At 48.8% G+C, this 16,124-nt stretch overlaps 1 protein-coding gene across 2 annotated transcripts; it reads left to right on the plus strand.

The window, feature by feature from the left end:
- Nucleotides 1-794: 794 nt before the first annotated feature.
- LOC132708933 (putative short-chain dehydrogenase/reductase family 42E member 2) lies at nucleotides 795-15,851 on the plus strand. Of its 2 annotated transcripts, none has more exons than XM_060692869.2 (12): nucleotides 795-931; nucleotides 4,449-4,774; nucleotides 6,483-6,578; nucleotides 7,677-7,734; nucleotides 8,666-8,784; nucleotides 9,557-9,632; nucleotides 10,586-10,668; nucleotides 11,829-11,966; nucleotides 13,223-13,288; nucleotides 13,813-13,876; nucleotides 14,517-14,590; nucleotides 15,093-15,851. In XM_060692869.2, the coding sequence occupies exons 2-12, from the start codon at nucleotides 4,520-4,522 to the stop codon at nucleotides 15,324-15,326; spliced, it is 1,263 nt and encodes a 420-aa protein (XP_060548852.2). In that variant the 5' UTR covers nucleotides 795-931; nucleotides 4,449-4,519; the 3' UTR covers nucleotides 15,327-15,851. The 2 variants fall into 2 exon arrangements, with proteins under 2 accessions (XP_060548852.2, XP_087734657.1); XM_087878531.1 differs by having other exon boundaries at nucleotides 8,729-8,784.
- The last annotated feature ends 273 nt before the right edge of the window (nucleotides 15,852-16,124 follow it).

The following is a 16,124-nucleotide window of genomic DNA, read 5'->3' on the forward strand; positions in this document are numbered from 1 at the left end:
GGGGAGAGGGAGGGAGGGAGAAAGAGAGAGAGAAGGGAAAGTGGGAGGGAGAGAGAGAAAGAGAGAAAGAGAAAGGAAGGCAGAGAGGGGGGGAGGGAGAGGGAGGGAGAAAGAGAGAAAGAGAGGGGAAAGGGGGAGGGAGAGAAAGAGAGAGAAAGAGAAAGGGAGGCAGAGAGAGGGGGAGGGAGAGGGAGGGAGGGAGAAAGAGAAAGAGAGGGGAAAGGAGGGGGGAGAGAGAGAAAGAGAGAAAGAGATAGGGAGGCAGAGAGAGGGGGAGAGGGAGGGAGGGAGAAAGAGAGAGAAAGAGAGGGGAAAGGGGGAGGGAGAGAGAGAACAAGAGGGAGAGAACGAGAAGGAGAGCCACAGCAACGCGTGGCCTAGTAAGAAATAAAAAATATCCCCCCCCCCAAATAAATAAATAAATAAATAAATAAATAAATAAATAAATAAATAAATAAATAAATAAATAAATAAATAAATAAATAAATAAATAAATAAATAAATAAATAAATAAATAAATAAATTCATTCCTCAGTCTGTTGATCCAGGTCTCTTTTCAGTAGCTCAAAACTCCCCCCTCCCACCCCGGCTGCCTTTTGCAAAGACCCCGGCCCATCCCGGGATCCCGGAGGTCCAAAGTAATAGGAGACTACGCGCAGTTCCCACGAACGCGCCCGGACACGCGTGTCGCGGGGCTCGGCTAGAGCCCGGCTTCTTTCTGAGGGCGCTTCTGATCCGGTCTATACGGCCCGGACCCTGCGAGCCCAGCCCGCCGGGCGTTAGGTTCGCTTCTAGCTTTGCGACCCCCGCGGCCCTGGAGGGCTGGGCGGGGGTCTCCGCCGCTCAGGGGGCAGAAGAGAGGCGGCTGGAGCTGAGCGCCTTCCCGCTGCCCAATTCGGGGAGGGGGCGCCCGGCTTCACTCCCGCCCTGGGTAAACTGAAAGGGGTCGGTTGAGGGGGGCTGAAACTCACACGGTCCCCCCCCCCCCCGCGGAGGGTCCGTTGGCTAAAGGGAGAGATCGAGGGTTTTCTCTTCCTCCCTTTAGCCCTTCCCCTCTTCCTCCCTCTCTCCCTCTCCTTTGCCCCATTCCTCTCTCCCTCTCTCCTCTCTTCCTCTCTCCCTCACCTTCCCTCTTTCCCCATCCCTCCCTCTCTCCCTCCCTCTCTCCCTCTCCTTTTCCCCATCCCTCCTTCTCTCTCCCTTTCCCTCTCCCTCTCTCTCTGTCCCTCTCCCTCTCTCCTTTTCCTTCGCCCTCCCGCTCTCTCTTCCTCTCTCCCTCACCTTCCCTCCCTTCCCTCTTTCCCCATCCCTCCCCCACTCCCTCTGTCCCTCTCCCTCTCCCTCTCTCCTTTTCCTTCCCTCTCCCCTTCCCCTCTTTCCCTATCCCTGCCTCTCCACCTCCCTCTTCCTCTCCCTCCCCCTCACGCCCTTCCCTCCCTCTCTCTCTCCTTCCCTCCCTCTCCTTTGCCCCATTCATCTCTCCCTCTCTCCTTCTCCCTCCCGCTCTCTCTTCCTCTCTCCCTCACCTTCCCTCTTTCCCCATCCCTCCCTCTTTTACTCCCTCTCTCCCTCTCCTTTGCCCCTCTCTTCCTCTTTCCTCTTTCCCCATCCCTCCCTCTCTCCCTCCCTCTCTTCGTCCCTCTCTCCCTCTCCTTTACTCCCTCTCCTTTACTCCCTCTCCTTTTCCCCATTCATCTCTCCCTCTCTCCTTCTCCCTCCCGCTCTCTCTTCCTCTCTCCCTCACCTTCCCTCTTTCCCCATCCCTCCCTCTTTTACTCCCTCTCTCCCTCTCCTTTGCCCCTCTCTTCCTCTTTCCTCTTTCCCCATCCCTCCCTCTCTCCCTCCCTCTCTTCGTCCCTCTCTCCCTCTCCTTTACTCCCTCTCCTTTACTCCCTCTCCTTTTCCCCATTCATCTTTCCCTCTCCTTCTCCCCTCTCTTCCTCTCTCCCTCACCTTCCCTCTTTCCCCATCCCTCCCTCTCTCCCTCCCTCTCTCCCTCTCCTTCCCTCCCTCTCCTTTGCCCCATTCATCTCTCTCCCTCTCTCCTTCTCCCCTCTCTTCCTCTCTCCCTCACCTTCCCTCTTTCCCCATCTCTTCCTCTCTCCCTCCCTCTCTCCCTCTCCTTCCCTCCCTCTCCTTTGCCCCATTCATCTTTCCCTTTCCTTCTCCCTTCTCTTCCTCTCTCCCTCACCTTCCCTCTTTCCCCATCCCTCCCTCTCTCCCTCCCTCTCTCCCTCTCCTTCCCTCCCTCTCCTTTTCCCCATCCCTCCTTCTCTCTCCCTTTCCCTCTCCCTCTCTCTCTGTCCCTCTCCCTCTCTCCTTTTCCTTCTCCCTCCCGCTCTCTCTTCCTCTCTCCCTCACCTTCCCTCCCTTCCCTCTTTCCCCATCCCTCCCCCACTCCCTCTGTCCCTCTCCCTCTCCCTCTCTCCTTTTCCTTCCCTCTCCCCTTCCCCTCTTTCCCTATCCCTCCCTCTCCACCTCCCTCTTTCTCTCCCTCCCCCTCACGCCCTTCCCTCCCTCTCTCTCTCCTTCCCTCCCTCTCCTTTTCCCCATTCATCTCTCCCTCTCTCCTTCTCCCTCCCGCTCTCTCTTCCTCTCTTCCTCACCTTCCCTCTTTCCCCATCCCTCCCTCTCTCCCTCCCTCTCTTCCTCCCTCTCTCTTCCTTCCCCTTCCCTTCTCCCTCCCTCTGTCCCACCTCTCTCTCTGTCTCACCTTCCCTCTCCTTCCCTTCTCCTTTCCCTCTTTCCCTATCTGTCTCTCCTTCCGTCTTTTTCTCCCTCGCCCTCTTGCCCTCCCTCTCTCTCACTTTCCCCTCCTCTTTTTCTCTTCCTCCCCTTTCCCTCTCCTTCTCTTCCTCCCCTTTCCCCATCCCTCCCTTTCTCTCTCTCTCTCCCTCCTGCTCTCTCTTCCTCTCTCCCTCACCTTCCCTCTTTCCCCATCCCTCCCTCTCTCCCTCCCTCTCTCCCTCTCCTTTTCCCCATCCCTCCTTCTCTCTCCCTTTCCCTCTCCCTCTCTCTCTGTCCCTCTCCCTCTCTCCTTTTCCTTCTCCCTCCCACTCTTTCTTCCTCTCTCCCTCACCTTCCCTTTTTCCCCATCCCTCCCTCTCTCCCTCCCTCTCTTCGTCCCTCTCTCTTCCTTCCCCTCCCCTTCTCCCTCCCTCTGTCCCACCTCTCTCTCTGTCTCACCTTCTCTCTCCTTCCCTTCTCCTTTCCCTCTTTCCCTATCTGTCTCTCCTTCCGTCTTTTTCTCCCTCGCCCTCTTGCCCTCCCTCTCTCTCACTTTCCCCTCCTCTTTTTCTCTTCCTCCCCTTTCCCTCTCCTTCTCTTCCTCCCCTTTCCCCATCCCTCCCTTTCTCTCTCTCTCTCCCTCCTGCTCTCTCTTCCTCTCTCCCTCACCTTCCCTCTTTCCCCATCCCTTCCTATCTCCCTCCCTCCCTTAGTCCCTCTCTCCCTCTCCTTTACTCCCTCTCCTTTTCCCCATCCCTCCCTCTCCTTCTCCCTCTCTCCTTTTCCTTCCCTCTCCCCTTCCCCGCTTTCCCTATCCCTGCCTCTTCCCCTCCCTCTTTCTCTCCTGCCTCCCTCCCTTCCCTCTCTCCCTCTCCTTCGTCCCTCTCTCTTCCTTCCCCTCCCCTTCTCTCTCCCTCTGTCCCACCTCTCTCTCTGTCTCTCCTTCACTCTCCTTCCCTTCTCCTTTCCCTCTTTCCCTATCTGTCTCTCCTTCCCTCTCCTTCCCTTCTCCTTTCCCTCTTTCCCTATCTGTCTCTCCTTCTGTCTTTTTGTCCCTCCCCCTCTTCCCCTCCCTCTCCCTCTCTCTCACTTTCCCCTCCCCTTTCCTCCCTCACTTTTTCTCTCCCTCCCCTTTCCCTCTCCTTCTCTTCCTCCCCTTTCCCCATCCCTCCCTTTCTCTCTCTCTCTCTCCCTCTCCCTCTCCTTCCCTTTCTCTTTTCCCTGTTTCCCTATCTCTGTCTTTCCTTCCCTCTTTTTGTCCCTCCCCCCTCTCTCCCTCTTTTTCTCTCCTTCTCTCTTCCTCCCCTTTCCCTATCCCTCCCTCTCCTTCCCTTTCTCCTTTCCCTCTTTCCCTATCTCTGTCTCTCCTTCTCTCTTTTTCTCCTTCCCCCTCTTCTTCTCCCTTTCTCTCCCTCTCTCCCCCCCTTTTACTCTCTCTCCCCTCTTTCCCTCTCCTTCTCTCTTCCTCCCCTTTCCCTGTCCCTCCCTCTCCTTCCCTTTCTCCTTTCCCTCTTTCCCTATCTCTGTCTCTCCTACGCTCTTTTTCTCCCTCCCCCTCTTCCCCTCCCTCTCCCTCCCTCTCTCTTTCTCTCCTTCTTCCCCCTCCCTCTTCTCCCCTCCCTCGGAGAGCACCACGGACCCCTCATTTCGACCTATTCTCGCACCTATTCTCCTTGAACGATAAAAATGACATCTGATTCCTCTCGTTACACCTGAGGCAGGTGAGGAGCAGGTGACCTCTTTGCCCCCTCCGGATGGAGATTTGGGGGCTCCGCCATCTTCCCAGCCCGGAATGGAGAAGCCGAAGGACCCAAAACCCAGCCGGTTCTACACATGCAACAAGGAGGATGGCAAAGTTGGCGAAAAGGTTCCTGAAATCCTGACGCTGCCGTTGAATAAAATCAGCGACAAGGCGGTCATAACCGGAGGCGCCGGTTATCTCGGCTTTACGCTCGGCTGCGCTCTGGCTAAATCAGGAACCAAAGTCATTTTGTACGATTTTAATCCGCCGATCTGGAACATTCCAAAAGGGATAATATTGATCAGGGTATTTCTCGTTTCTGATCATTGTTCAGAAATATCATATAGATATTTTGGTGAAGCTTTGCAGGTAATCCTCGATTTACGACCGTCGGTTTAACGCAGGGGTGAAATCCAGCAGGTTCTGACAGGTTCTGCAGAACCGGCAGCGGAAATTTTGAGTAGTTCGGAGAACCGGCAAATACCACCTCTGCATGGGCCCAATGTGGGGAGGGAATGGGGATTTTGCAATATCCTTCCCCCAGGAGTGGGGTGGGAATGGGGATTTTGCAGTATCTTTCCCCTGCCACGCCCACCAAGCCACACCAGGCCCACCAAGCCACGCCCACAGAACCGGTAGTAAAAAAAAAATGGATTTCACCACTGGATTTAACAACGGTTCAAAGTTAGGATGGCCTCAGGGGGGAGGGGGGAAGTGATGTATGACCTGGACTCACACTTACAACTTGGAACGGTCGCTAAATGAACTGTTGTAAGTCGAGGACTACCTCTACATTGACCCATCAACTAATTATCATGTATGATGGTTGTAGTGTCCCCGGGGGGTCACGTGATTTCCCCCTTTTGCGACCTTCTGACAAGCAAAGTCAACAGGGAAGCCGGATTCACTTAACCGTGTTTATTCACTTAACAACCTCAGTGATTCACGTGGCAAGAAAAGTGGTAGAATGGGGCAAAACTCACGTAACAAAATTTCTCAGCCACATACATTTTGAGCTCAATTGGGGCCGTAAGTTGAGGACTTAAGGCCACTGAGCTTGTCGATCAGAAAGGTTCGGCAGTTCGGCGGTTCGAATCCCTAGTACAGGTCTCCTGAGTGAGCAGGGGGTTGGACTAGATGACCTCCAGGGTCCCTTCCCACTCTGTTCCTGTTCCTGACTATCTGTATCGCACCAATCCAGAATGTGGTTTATTAATACAATGAAATTTTTATTTTTATTGAAGTACCAGGGAATAGCATAACAGTCAAAGTCAGAGAAGGGCCGAGATGGACAACATGACCCCACAAGCCCCAAACTTGTGGATTTCCTCTCCCAGAATTCCCTGGCTAGGGTCAGACCCATTGCTGGGAATTTTGGGAACTGAAGTCCGGGCATTTGGAAGTGCCAAAGCTGGGCCACCCAGCAGCGGAGAAGACGTTAGCCTCTTGTGTCATTTTGGCTCTGAGCTTCTGTCGAAAATAAAAATGAGGCTTGCTACTCAGAATTTCCAACGGCAGCTTTTAAGATGTGTGGACTTCAACTCCCAGAATGTATTTTATTTATTATATTCATTACAATGTAATAAGGGTTAACCAGAGAGGCAGTTTCTGTAAGCAGGGCAATAAAGATTAGGCTAGAAACAACACCAGAATGTTGTAATTCCTTACAGGATTAGCCCTGTAAAGTGGAAAAAAACAAAATAAGATTTCTTCCAACAACCGCTTAGAAAATTAACAAGCGGTTCTACCGAATAGGTGCGAACTGGCTTCACCTGGTTTCAAATCCTGCTACCGGTTCGCTATTGGTAGCGCGCAGGCGCGCGGGCTTGCTTTGTGAGCACGCGGCGCTTCTGTGCATGTCCACAGCATTTTTGATGACGTCTAAGCGGGTGGGTGGAGCCTCCCACAACCACCATTGGTTGAAGTCCAATAGGCTGTTTTATGAGTCGCCTGGGAAAAAATGGACACTTGTCCTCCAATAAGACACTCATAAAAGTTTTCTCCTGCCTTACAGTCGGACGTGAGAAACTTTAGTGATTTGTACTCCGCCTGCGAAGGTGTGGATTGTCTCATCCACGCAGCCTCGTACGGGATGACCGGCATACAACAAGTGAGTCCAGTTTGATTTTCCTTCTGTAGCTCTGGAGTTTTGCAAATGATGCAGGCTCTCTTGAAGATGTGGAAAGTTTGTTCTGAAATCAGGAGGCGGTGAGTTCTAGTCCTGCTGTAGGCATGAAAGCCAGAGGGGGTGACTTTGGGCCAATCACCAGGTGACTGAATTCTAGTCCTGCTTTAGGCACAAAAACCAGCTGGGTAACTTTGGACCAATCACCAGGTGACAGTGAGTTCTAGTCCTGCTTTAGACCCAAAAACCAGCTGGATAACTTTGGGCCAATCACCAGGTGACAGTGAGTTCTAGTCCTGCTTTAGGCCCAAAAACCAGCTGGGTAACTTTAGGCCAATCACCAGGTGACAGTGAGTTCTAGTCCCACCTTGGGCGTGAAAGTCAGCTGTTGACTTTGGGCCAATCACCAGGAGATAGATGGTGAGTTCAAGTCCTATCTTAGGCATGAAAGCTGGCTGAGTGACTTTGACCCAATAACCAGGTGACAGTGAGTTCTAGCCCTGCTTTAGGCACAAAAACCAGCTGGGCAACTTTGGGCCAATCACCAGGTGACAGTGAGTTCTAGCCCTGCTTTAGGCACAAAAACCAGCTGGGTAACTTTGGGCCAATCACCAGGTGACAGTGAGTTCTAGTCCCGCTTTAGGCACAAAAACCAGCTGGGTGATTTTGGGCCAATCATGTTCTCCCAATCCAATCCATCTCCCAGATTCGTTGTTCTGGAGAAAATAGGAGGAGGAAAGAGTATTAGGTATGCAACCCTAACTGCAGGGACTTGCTCAGGCTGGAGACTGAACTTGATGGTCATCAAATAAATCTGGACAATTGACCCAACACGAAAAAGAAACGCAACATTTCTAGAACCTTCTGCCGTAACTGTTCAGGAAATATAAAGGGAACAGAGCAGTGCTTCTCAATTTCAGTCTCTTTAAGACGCATGGACTTCAACTCCCAGAATTCCCCTGTTCAATGAATTCTGGGAGTTGAAGTCCGCCCGTCTTAAAGAGGCTGAGTTTAAGAAACCCTGGAATAGAGCAAGTCCTTTTTTGTGTTGTTGTGACATTGTGGTTCTTCCTCTTCTCCTAGCTGCGCAAGAAACACATTCGGTCGGTCAACATCGGAGGGACCGGAATCGTCCTTGAAGGTGCGTAAGTGGTGTTTTGTGTGTAGTTGTAGTGGTAGTAGGTGACAGAAAAGAATAGATCGATTTTTGCTGGCCAAATTCAGGATTGAACTACTAAGAGGAGACCACGCATAAGGAATTTAAGGCTTATATTTGGGGACTGGTGTTCTGCCCCAGCTACGGACCCCAAAGAACGCAGCACACACAAACTCCGTACAAAACTTAGTTTACTACTTAAAGACTACTAATGAGCTTTCTTAGTAGTTGTTTGAACACAAGTACAGTTTAAACCAGTCTTTTCTGAACAAGGGCTGTTAATTTAACTTCATTAACACCCGACAAGAATCCAAAGAATAATAACTCAATTCTGAGGCACGGTATTTCAGAAAACCGTAATCTTACTGTGGTTGGCAGAATGCCCAGAAGCAATTTGCAGGAACACTGAAAAGAGAGAAACAAGAGCCGAATCAAACGTTTCTGGAATCAAGACGCGAAGGAATATGAACGAAGTTGTTTCCTGCAAATTGCATCAGTCGTCGTCCTTCCTTAAATAGGCTAGGGGAGTGGCCAATTAGCCCCAAGCCTTACTCTCGAGGAGACCTCCTCCTGAGGAGCCACTCCTGCCTTTTGGCAGCTCTGCGTGCCCCTGCATCGAGAAGAGGCTCCTCCTCTTCTTCCTCTTCACTTATGGGAGCTTCTGGAGGTTCTGAAGGCCTGGCTGAATCCCTGCCTCTGGCACCACATCTTCTCCAACCTCCTCACTGTCCGACTCGAGCGCCAGCTGCAAAGGCTGCTGGCGCAGCACCACACCAGCCTCCTCGCTGTCGGAATCAGCTACTAACTGCACAGGCCGCTGACGGGCCACAACATTCAACCTCTTGCCCTTCCACAACATTTGGGCCCCGTGGCGTGGTTTGCACCCCAAACCTTGTCCCTTAATGTGTCTCCCCAGTTTGCAAGCGGCAAAGAATCCCCAGGTTGATCTACACCAGTACAGTCAATGTGGTCTTTGCAGGAGAAACGATCGTGGACGGCGACGAAGCGACCGTGTCCTATGTTCCTTTAGAGCAGGTACGTCTTCCAGCTGAAATAAATTACAGGTAGGCCTCAATTTACACCATAATTGGGACTGGAACCTCCGGGAGGGGGAGGGGGGAAGAGAGGCGGTCATTAAGTAAGTCACAGCCGATTTTGCGGCCTTTATTGTGACATCATTAAATGAATCAAGCGGTCCTTAAGTGAATCCAGCTTCCCCCATTGACTTTGCTCGTCGGAAACCAGCTGGAAAGGTTTCAAAAGGTGATCACATGACCCCGGGACAGTGCAACCGTCATAAGTACCTGCCAGTTTCTAAGTGCCCGGATTTTGATCAAATGATCATGGGGATGCTACAACGGTCATAAGTTCAAGGACCGGTTGTTGTAAGTCAGTTATTTCAGCCCTGTCATAACTTCGAACAGTCGTTAAATGAGTGGTCGCACGTCAAGGACTACCTGTAGTTTTTAAGCCTTTAGCTGAACTTGGGGAAGTGGAGTCGAACGCCCCGTGCGTGGAAGGAAGAAATTGAGTCGCTGATTTTTACCCGGGTTGAAAATTTTGCACGAGTTTCTCAAACTGTAGTTCCTGGAAACATTTTGGAATGTGCAAGGGGGGCCAATCACAATTCTGAAGCCAGTATTTTTTGGCTTTTGAACCTAAGTAACAGTAACAGTAACATCTAGTCCAACCCAGCCCTGCTCACGCAGGATTCGAACTGCCGACCTTTCTGATCGGCAGGCTCAGCGTTTCAGCCACAGAGCCACCTACGGAGTTGCCTTTTTCTCTTTCTCTCTCTCTCTTTTAGCAAGTTAATGAATATTCCCGGACGAAAGCCATCGCAGAACAAATGGTCTTGGCAGCTAATGGGTCACTCCTACCAGGTACTTCTCTGCAAGTTTTTGCCATGTGAAGTTTTGCCCTTCATCTCTCTCCCTCCTACCCCTCCGCTACCTTTACAGTCCAAGAAACTAGGGAGGGTTTCTTTTGGGATGTTTACCACTTCCCATTCCTTCTGTGGGCTCAGCTGCCTCTTATCTGAGCATTGTCTAGGCCAGGGGATCTCCAAACTTGGCAACTTTAAGACTTGCGGACTCCCAGAATTCCCCAACCGGCCAACTTTAAGACATGTGGACTTCCAACTCCCAGAATCCCCAGAATGGCTGGCTGGGAATTCTGGAAGTTGAAGTCCACACGTCTTAAAGTTGCCAAGTTTGGAGACCCCTGGTCTACCCTGTGTCCCTTCCTCCTGTCTCCCAAGGCCCTTCCAACTGTTTGTTACATCAGCTGGTTAGTCTACATCGATGTATTGCAAGATTCTGTGAATGTAACCTTAGAGTAAAGACAGAGCTCGTATTCCTGGGTGGTGCTTCCCGTCTGGGCTACCTCAAAAGGATAACATTTATCTATTTCTACTCCCTCGCCTTTACAGTCCAAGAAACTAGGGAGGGTTTCCTTCTGAAATGTTTGCCATGTCCCTTTCCTTCTGAGGGCTCAGCTGCCTCTTATCCAGAGGTGGAATTCAGCCGGTTCAGGCGAACCGGTAGTGGAAATTTTGAGTAGTTTGGAGAACTGGCAAATACCACCTCTGGCTGGCCCTGCCTCCGGCTGCCTGCTCGCCACTCGCCCTGCCTGTCCACCTCTCGCCCCCCCCCCCCAGTTACTCCTCATCTCACCTCCAGTCTTATCTGCTATTGTCTAGTCTAGTCTGGCTTTTCCTGCTTCTCCCGAGTTCATTCCTACGTAACATTACAACCATCTAGGAATGGCACCCAAAGGACTAAAGGTTTTCATTTCATCCCTTCAAGAATTCATTCTGGCTTGCTTTACTTCACAGGAGGAGGGAAGTTACGCACATGTGCAATCCGCCCTCCTGGGATTTATGGACCGGAAGAGCTGCAGCATTTGTCTCGGTTAGCCGTACGTATTTTGATGGGCATCGCAGGGTAACCCTGATGAAGAGGTGGGGGGATGTCGCAGAAGCACCTTTGCAGGGAAAGCTAACAAGGTTTTTTGCAAACGTGTTGCATATCGTTAGCCAACCTTGGCTGAAGAATAAACCAAGAAACGTGGTTTATTCTTCAGGTAAATAAGGCCTCCAGGCAAGGTGAATAGGAACCCAATAAGCATTGAGCGTTGCATTTTTGTTTTTCTAGCTCTGTGTTTTAGATCAAAAAAAGGAGAAAAAAAATGAGTATTTTTCTTCATCTAAGAACCATATATCAATATCTTCCCCCTCCAGGATTGCTCCAAATCAGTTTTTCAAGCTTGGCAACTTTGAAGATCTCTGGACTTCAACTCCCAGAATTTCCTAGCCAGCTATGGCTAGGGAATTCTGAGAGTTGAAGTCCACAGATCTCCTTGTTGCCAAATTTGGGGAACCCTGCTCTAAATGTTGGGAGGGAAGAAGGAAGGAAGGAAGGAAGGAAGGAAGGAAGGAAGGAAGGAAGGAAGAAAGAAAGAAAGAAAGAAAGAAAGAAAGAAAGAAAGAAAGAGGAAGGAGGGCAGAAAAGGAAAGGAAGGAGGGAGGGGGAGGGAGGGAGAGAGAAAGAAAAAAGGAAGGAAAGAAAGAGAAAGAGAAGGAAAGGAAGGAGGGAGAGAAAAGAAAGAAAAAAGAAAAGAAATGAAGAAATGGAGGGAGGGAGAGAGGGAAGGAAGGAAAAAGGAAGGAATGAAAGGAAAGGGGGAGGGAGGGAGGGAGGGAGGAAGGGAGAGTGAGAAAGAAAAGAAAGGAAGAAAAGAAAGAAAAGAAAGAAAAGAAAAGAAGAAAGGAGGGAGGAAGAGAGGGAAGGAAAAAGGAAGGAAGGAAAGGGGAGGGAGGGAGGGAGAGCGAGAAAGAAAAGAAAGGAAGAAAGGAGGGAGGGAGAGAGGGAAGGAAAAAGGAAGGAAGGAAAGGAAAGGGGGAGGGAGGAAGGAAGGGAGAGCAAGAAAGAAAAGAAAGGAAGGAAAGAAAGAAAGAAAAGAAAAAGGATAAAAGAATTCAGATAGCTCTTCCTTTCCCGCGTTGCTACTTTTTTTTAAGCCTCCGTCTCTTCTAGTTTAGCTGCGCCTTTGTGATGTTTGTTGTGTTTTGCCAACAGCTCAATATGGAGAGAGGTTTTTTTCACGTCCGTTTGGGCGATCCGGGAATCCTGACGAACTGGGTGCATGTGAAAAATCTGGTCCAAGCCCACATCCTGGCGGCCAAGGCTCTCACTCCCGAAACGGACTACATCGCGGTGAGGTTTTCAATCCCCAGCCTTCCAGAGATACGCGGACTTATGACGCCCGATGGTCTATTTTTCCTTTATCGTTCTGTTGTCGTTTTTTTCAGTTGGGATTCTAACAGACAGGCTGTCCTCAATTTACAACCCCAACTGAACTAGACATTTCTGTTGCTAAGCAAGGCAGTCGGTTGAGCGTGAGCGGTGCCCCATTTTATGACCCTTTTTTTTCCCCCGCAGTCGTTAAGTGAGTCTGGCTTCCCTCATTGACTTGGCTTGTCAAAGTCGTAAATGGGGATCACCCCTGGGATAGGGCAACCGTCATAAATACATTTGCCAGTTGCCTAGCACCTCCATTTTGATCAGGTGACCACGGGGATGCTAACAACGGTCGTTAAGTCTGAGAAGCGCTCGTTAGTTTTTCACTGCTGTTGTAACTTCAAGCGGTCACTAAACGAATGGTTGTAAGTTGAGGACTACCTATAAAAGGTTGAAAGGGGGAAGGGAATCTCCAATTTACTGCTTAAGAGCTGAAGGTCAGAGGTTTTTTATTGATTTTCTCTCTGTCTGTTTATCTATCTATTTTTCTATCTATCATCTATCTATTTTTCTACATATCTATCATCCATCCATCCATCCACCTATTTGTCTGTCTGTCCATCTACCCACCCATCTATCTATCTATCTATCTATCTATCTATCTATCTATCTATCTATCTATCGATCATCTATCTATTTTTTCTATCTATCATCTATCTATTTTTCTACATATCTATCTATCCATCCATCCATCCATCCATCCATCCATCCACCCATTTGTCTGTCCATCTACCCACCCATCTACCTACCTACCTACCTATCATCCATCTATCTATCTATCTATCTATCTATCTATCTATCTATCTATCTATCTATCATAATCTATTTCACCTATCTGTCTACCTATTCACTTGGCTGTCTTCTGTCTGTCTGTCTGTCCATCCGTCCATCCGTCATCTATCATTTATCATCTATCATCTATCTGTCATCTATCATCTCTCTCCCTCTCTGATTTCTATAGCCGCCCATCTCAGCAAACAATTCTTGGGCAGCTCACAATTCAGAGCCTACAATTAAAATTAAAAAAAAAACAAATTTAAAAACAATAAAAACAGCAAAAAGCATTACAACGGTAAAAAAAAGATTTTAAAAACACATATTTTATATTTGTTACTGTGTGGAAGATACTGCAGGGATTTCAAAGTTACCTTCCTCACTCATGTGCTTCCTAGGGTGGCCAGGCATACTTTATCAACGACGGGGAAGAGGTCAACCTGTTTGAGTGGCTCTCGCCCTTGGTGAGTCCAAGATCTGCAAATTGATCTCTGTAAATTGTTTAATTGCTGCCCCAGTTGACGGAGAAAGACAGATGAGGGTCCTGAAAGTCCATTCTTGGACCTCCTTGACCAGTTGGTATTCCTCCATTGTGCATTTAGTGGGTTAAAAACCTCTTGTCTTCTTCCTGCCCTACATTTTGGCTCTGTTGACTAACACAGGAGTCTCCGAACTTGGCAACTTTAAGACTTGTGGACTTCAACTCCCAGAATTCCCCTGCCAGCTCTTGTACCTTTAGACCAGTGGTGTCCATTCTTGGCAACTTTAAGACTTGTGGACTTCAACTCCCAGAATTCCCCTGCCAGCTCTTCTACCTTTAGACCAGTGGTATCCATTCTTGGCAACTTTAAGACTTGTGGACTTCAACTCCCAGAATTCCCCAGACAGCATGTTGGGAGTTGAAGTCCACAAGTCTTAGTTACCAAGTTTGGAGACTCCTGGAGTAAAGAATTGTCCTCGTCAATCAGCCTTTCCTCTTTATTTTCAGTTTGAAAGACTGGGCTACCAGAAACCGTGGATCCATATTCCTGTTTTTCTAGTTCATCTAACAGGTAACAGTCCCCCAGTACGTAAGACAAGAGATGTTAGAGAGGTTTCTTCCCCCCCTCCAAGTTTTTTATTTTTTTATGTTTTACAAACTTATCAAATCAATGCGTGAACAGTGTGGCATCTGGGTGGCATACATTCTAATACAAATAAAACTAGTAGAATTAATCATAGTTATTACATTCAATCAACTTATATATTTCTAATAATGATACACATTTATATTAAGTTGCAATCTGTCATTATTCAATTATTCCATGTTTTCTCGTTATTGCTTTTATTTTATTATATAAAAGTGTGCACACTAATATCCCCTCTTCTCTTATTTCTATCACTTATTCTAACTTTTAATCGTGTCACCCTTTATTAAAAGACTTTTTCTTTCTATCCTTCCTAACTTCTAGTCATGTCACCTAACTAAAAAAAAGAAAAGAGTGAGAAAAGGAAAAGCAAATCAGAACAACAACAAAAAGGAGAAATCATCTATCCATCGTCTCTTGCCCGCTTCAATACTTTGATTGCTACGGGTTTTTTTGACTTGCCTCCCCAATTCCTCGTGAGAGAGGTTTCTAAGATGGAGGCTGGACGCACATTTTTCTTCCTGTTAAACCTGTAACCGCAAAAGCTGTGTTTTGTCTCCCACAGCTGTCGTCGTGGAAAAAGTGCAAACTCTGTTGCTCCCCATCGTGGAAATCCCACCCCTGATCACCAGAAATGAAGTAAGGCATCCTTGAGCAATTGGGGAGGGGGCGAAGGGGCTTCTTGGTGGCGGGAACCTGTTGTTGTTTGGTTTGCCAACCTTTGCCCTCGGTGTCCCCAGAAGGGGACCAGAAGTGTTCCAGAAGGAAGGGTCTCAAATTGTCCGATCTGCCCATTTTACAGATAGATCACTGAGGCTACGATCAATTTTTCAGCTGCCTCCTATGCCTGCATGCAACGCTTTGTAACTGTGGCCTCTGCTCTACGCAATGTTTGTTTGTTTATTCAGTTTATAAGCCACTCAATTTTTTACCTCACTCTGGGCAGTGGACTACATGCAATAGTTACATTTTGAAAATACAGAGATCCTGCCAACAAATCCTTTCCAACATCACCAAAGGAAATATCAGACAATAGCAATATTGCTATTGCTATTAAGGCTTGGAGGAAGAGGAGTTTTAAAGGCTGGTTTTAATAGGATCAAGGTGGTTTTACATAAATCTCTTTCTTCCCGATTTACAGATGCACAATATGTGGGTCACACACACCTTCAAAATTGATAAAGCTCAGGCCCAGCTTGGCTACGTTCCGAAAAAGTACTCGTTGGACGACTGTGTGGATCACTTTTTGAAAAAAGGACCTCGGCCTAGGAATTTTTTCTTACAAAAATACCTTTTTCTACTAGTCCTCCTCATGGGGATAATCGCGCTGTCTGTGAAATTCACCCAAGTCCGAGATTTTCTGCTAGATTCCTAGGAAAAATATCGATATCTTCTGGAGATGTAAGGCGGGGCGTTGCTCGCCAGCCAGGCCTTAGACGTGGGGATGGGAAGTGTGGCACATGGGCTTTGGAGTCGTTCCCCAACTTGCAGGCCAAACAGGTACGAAAAGGACGCGAGAACGATTGTTCCGAAATCAAAAAGGCGAACGGACGGGTCAACCAAGTGCAGCGACAGGAACGTTGCACCCGGGCGTCTTCTCCGGAACTCCCTTGAGATCCTCCACAGGTTTTGCGTGGCTGCATGAGGAAGAAAAACGAAAGCCAAAAAGAGGGATGCTTAATCCCCCCACCTCCACCCCACCTCATCTGGGCACCGTAAGAGCCACCCAGAAGGATCAAGATCGGTGTCCCCTTCTGAAGATGGAGCCTCGAAGGATGACGTGGGGACCCCAACTAGGTGAAGGACCCGCATGGACATTTTTGTGCCCGTGTGCCGCCATCTGGCTAATGTTTGGGTCAACCGAGCCGAGGCGCTAAAAATTAAAGTACTTGGAAGAAAAGACCAACACGATGTCTTTTTGAGTGAGAAGGGGGGGGATTTACAGTTGTCCAGATGTTTTCCCCAAAATTCATGAGGTTCATTTACGGAGTCCGGATGGCATCTTGGGCTCAGAGGAGCAGGGGGTTCCCCAGGTGTCATCTCCAACGTCAAAAGGGTGTCCCTAAAGTCGCCAATCTTTAGTTTCAACTTTTGCAGCTGAAAGGCAAAAATTCCTGGAATGCGCTATCTTCCCTTTAGGAAAAAAAAATATACAGTGCTGTAGTTAAATAAC

The sequence above is a fragment of the Pantherophis guttatus genome, chromosome 14, assembly GCF_059756535.1.
Source record: "Pantherophis guttatus breed Tessera chromosome 14, ASM5975653v1, whole genome shotgun sequence".
NCBI lineage: Eukaryota > Metazoa > Chordata > Lepidosauria > Squamata > Colubridae > Pantherophis > Pantherophis guttatus.

Excerpts from the sequence above, each read along its gene's own strand:
- LOC132708933 (XM_060692869.2), top strand. The coding sequence starts at position 4,520 with ATGGAGAAGCCGAAGGACCCAAAACCCAGCCGGTTCTACACATGCAAC. Across the intron at positions 13,877-14,516 it reads TTTTCTAGTTCATCTAACAG|CTGTCGTCGTGGAAAAAGTG; the intron begins GTAACAGTCCCC and ends TGTCTCCCACAG. Across the intron at positions 14,591-15,092 it reads CCCTGATCACCAGAAATGAA|ATGCACAATATGTGGGTCAC; the intron begins GTAAGGCATCCT and ends CCCGATTTACAG.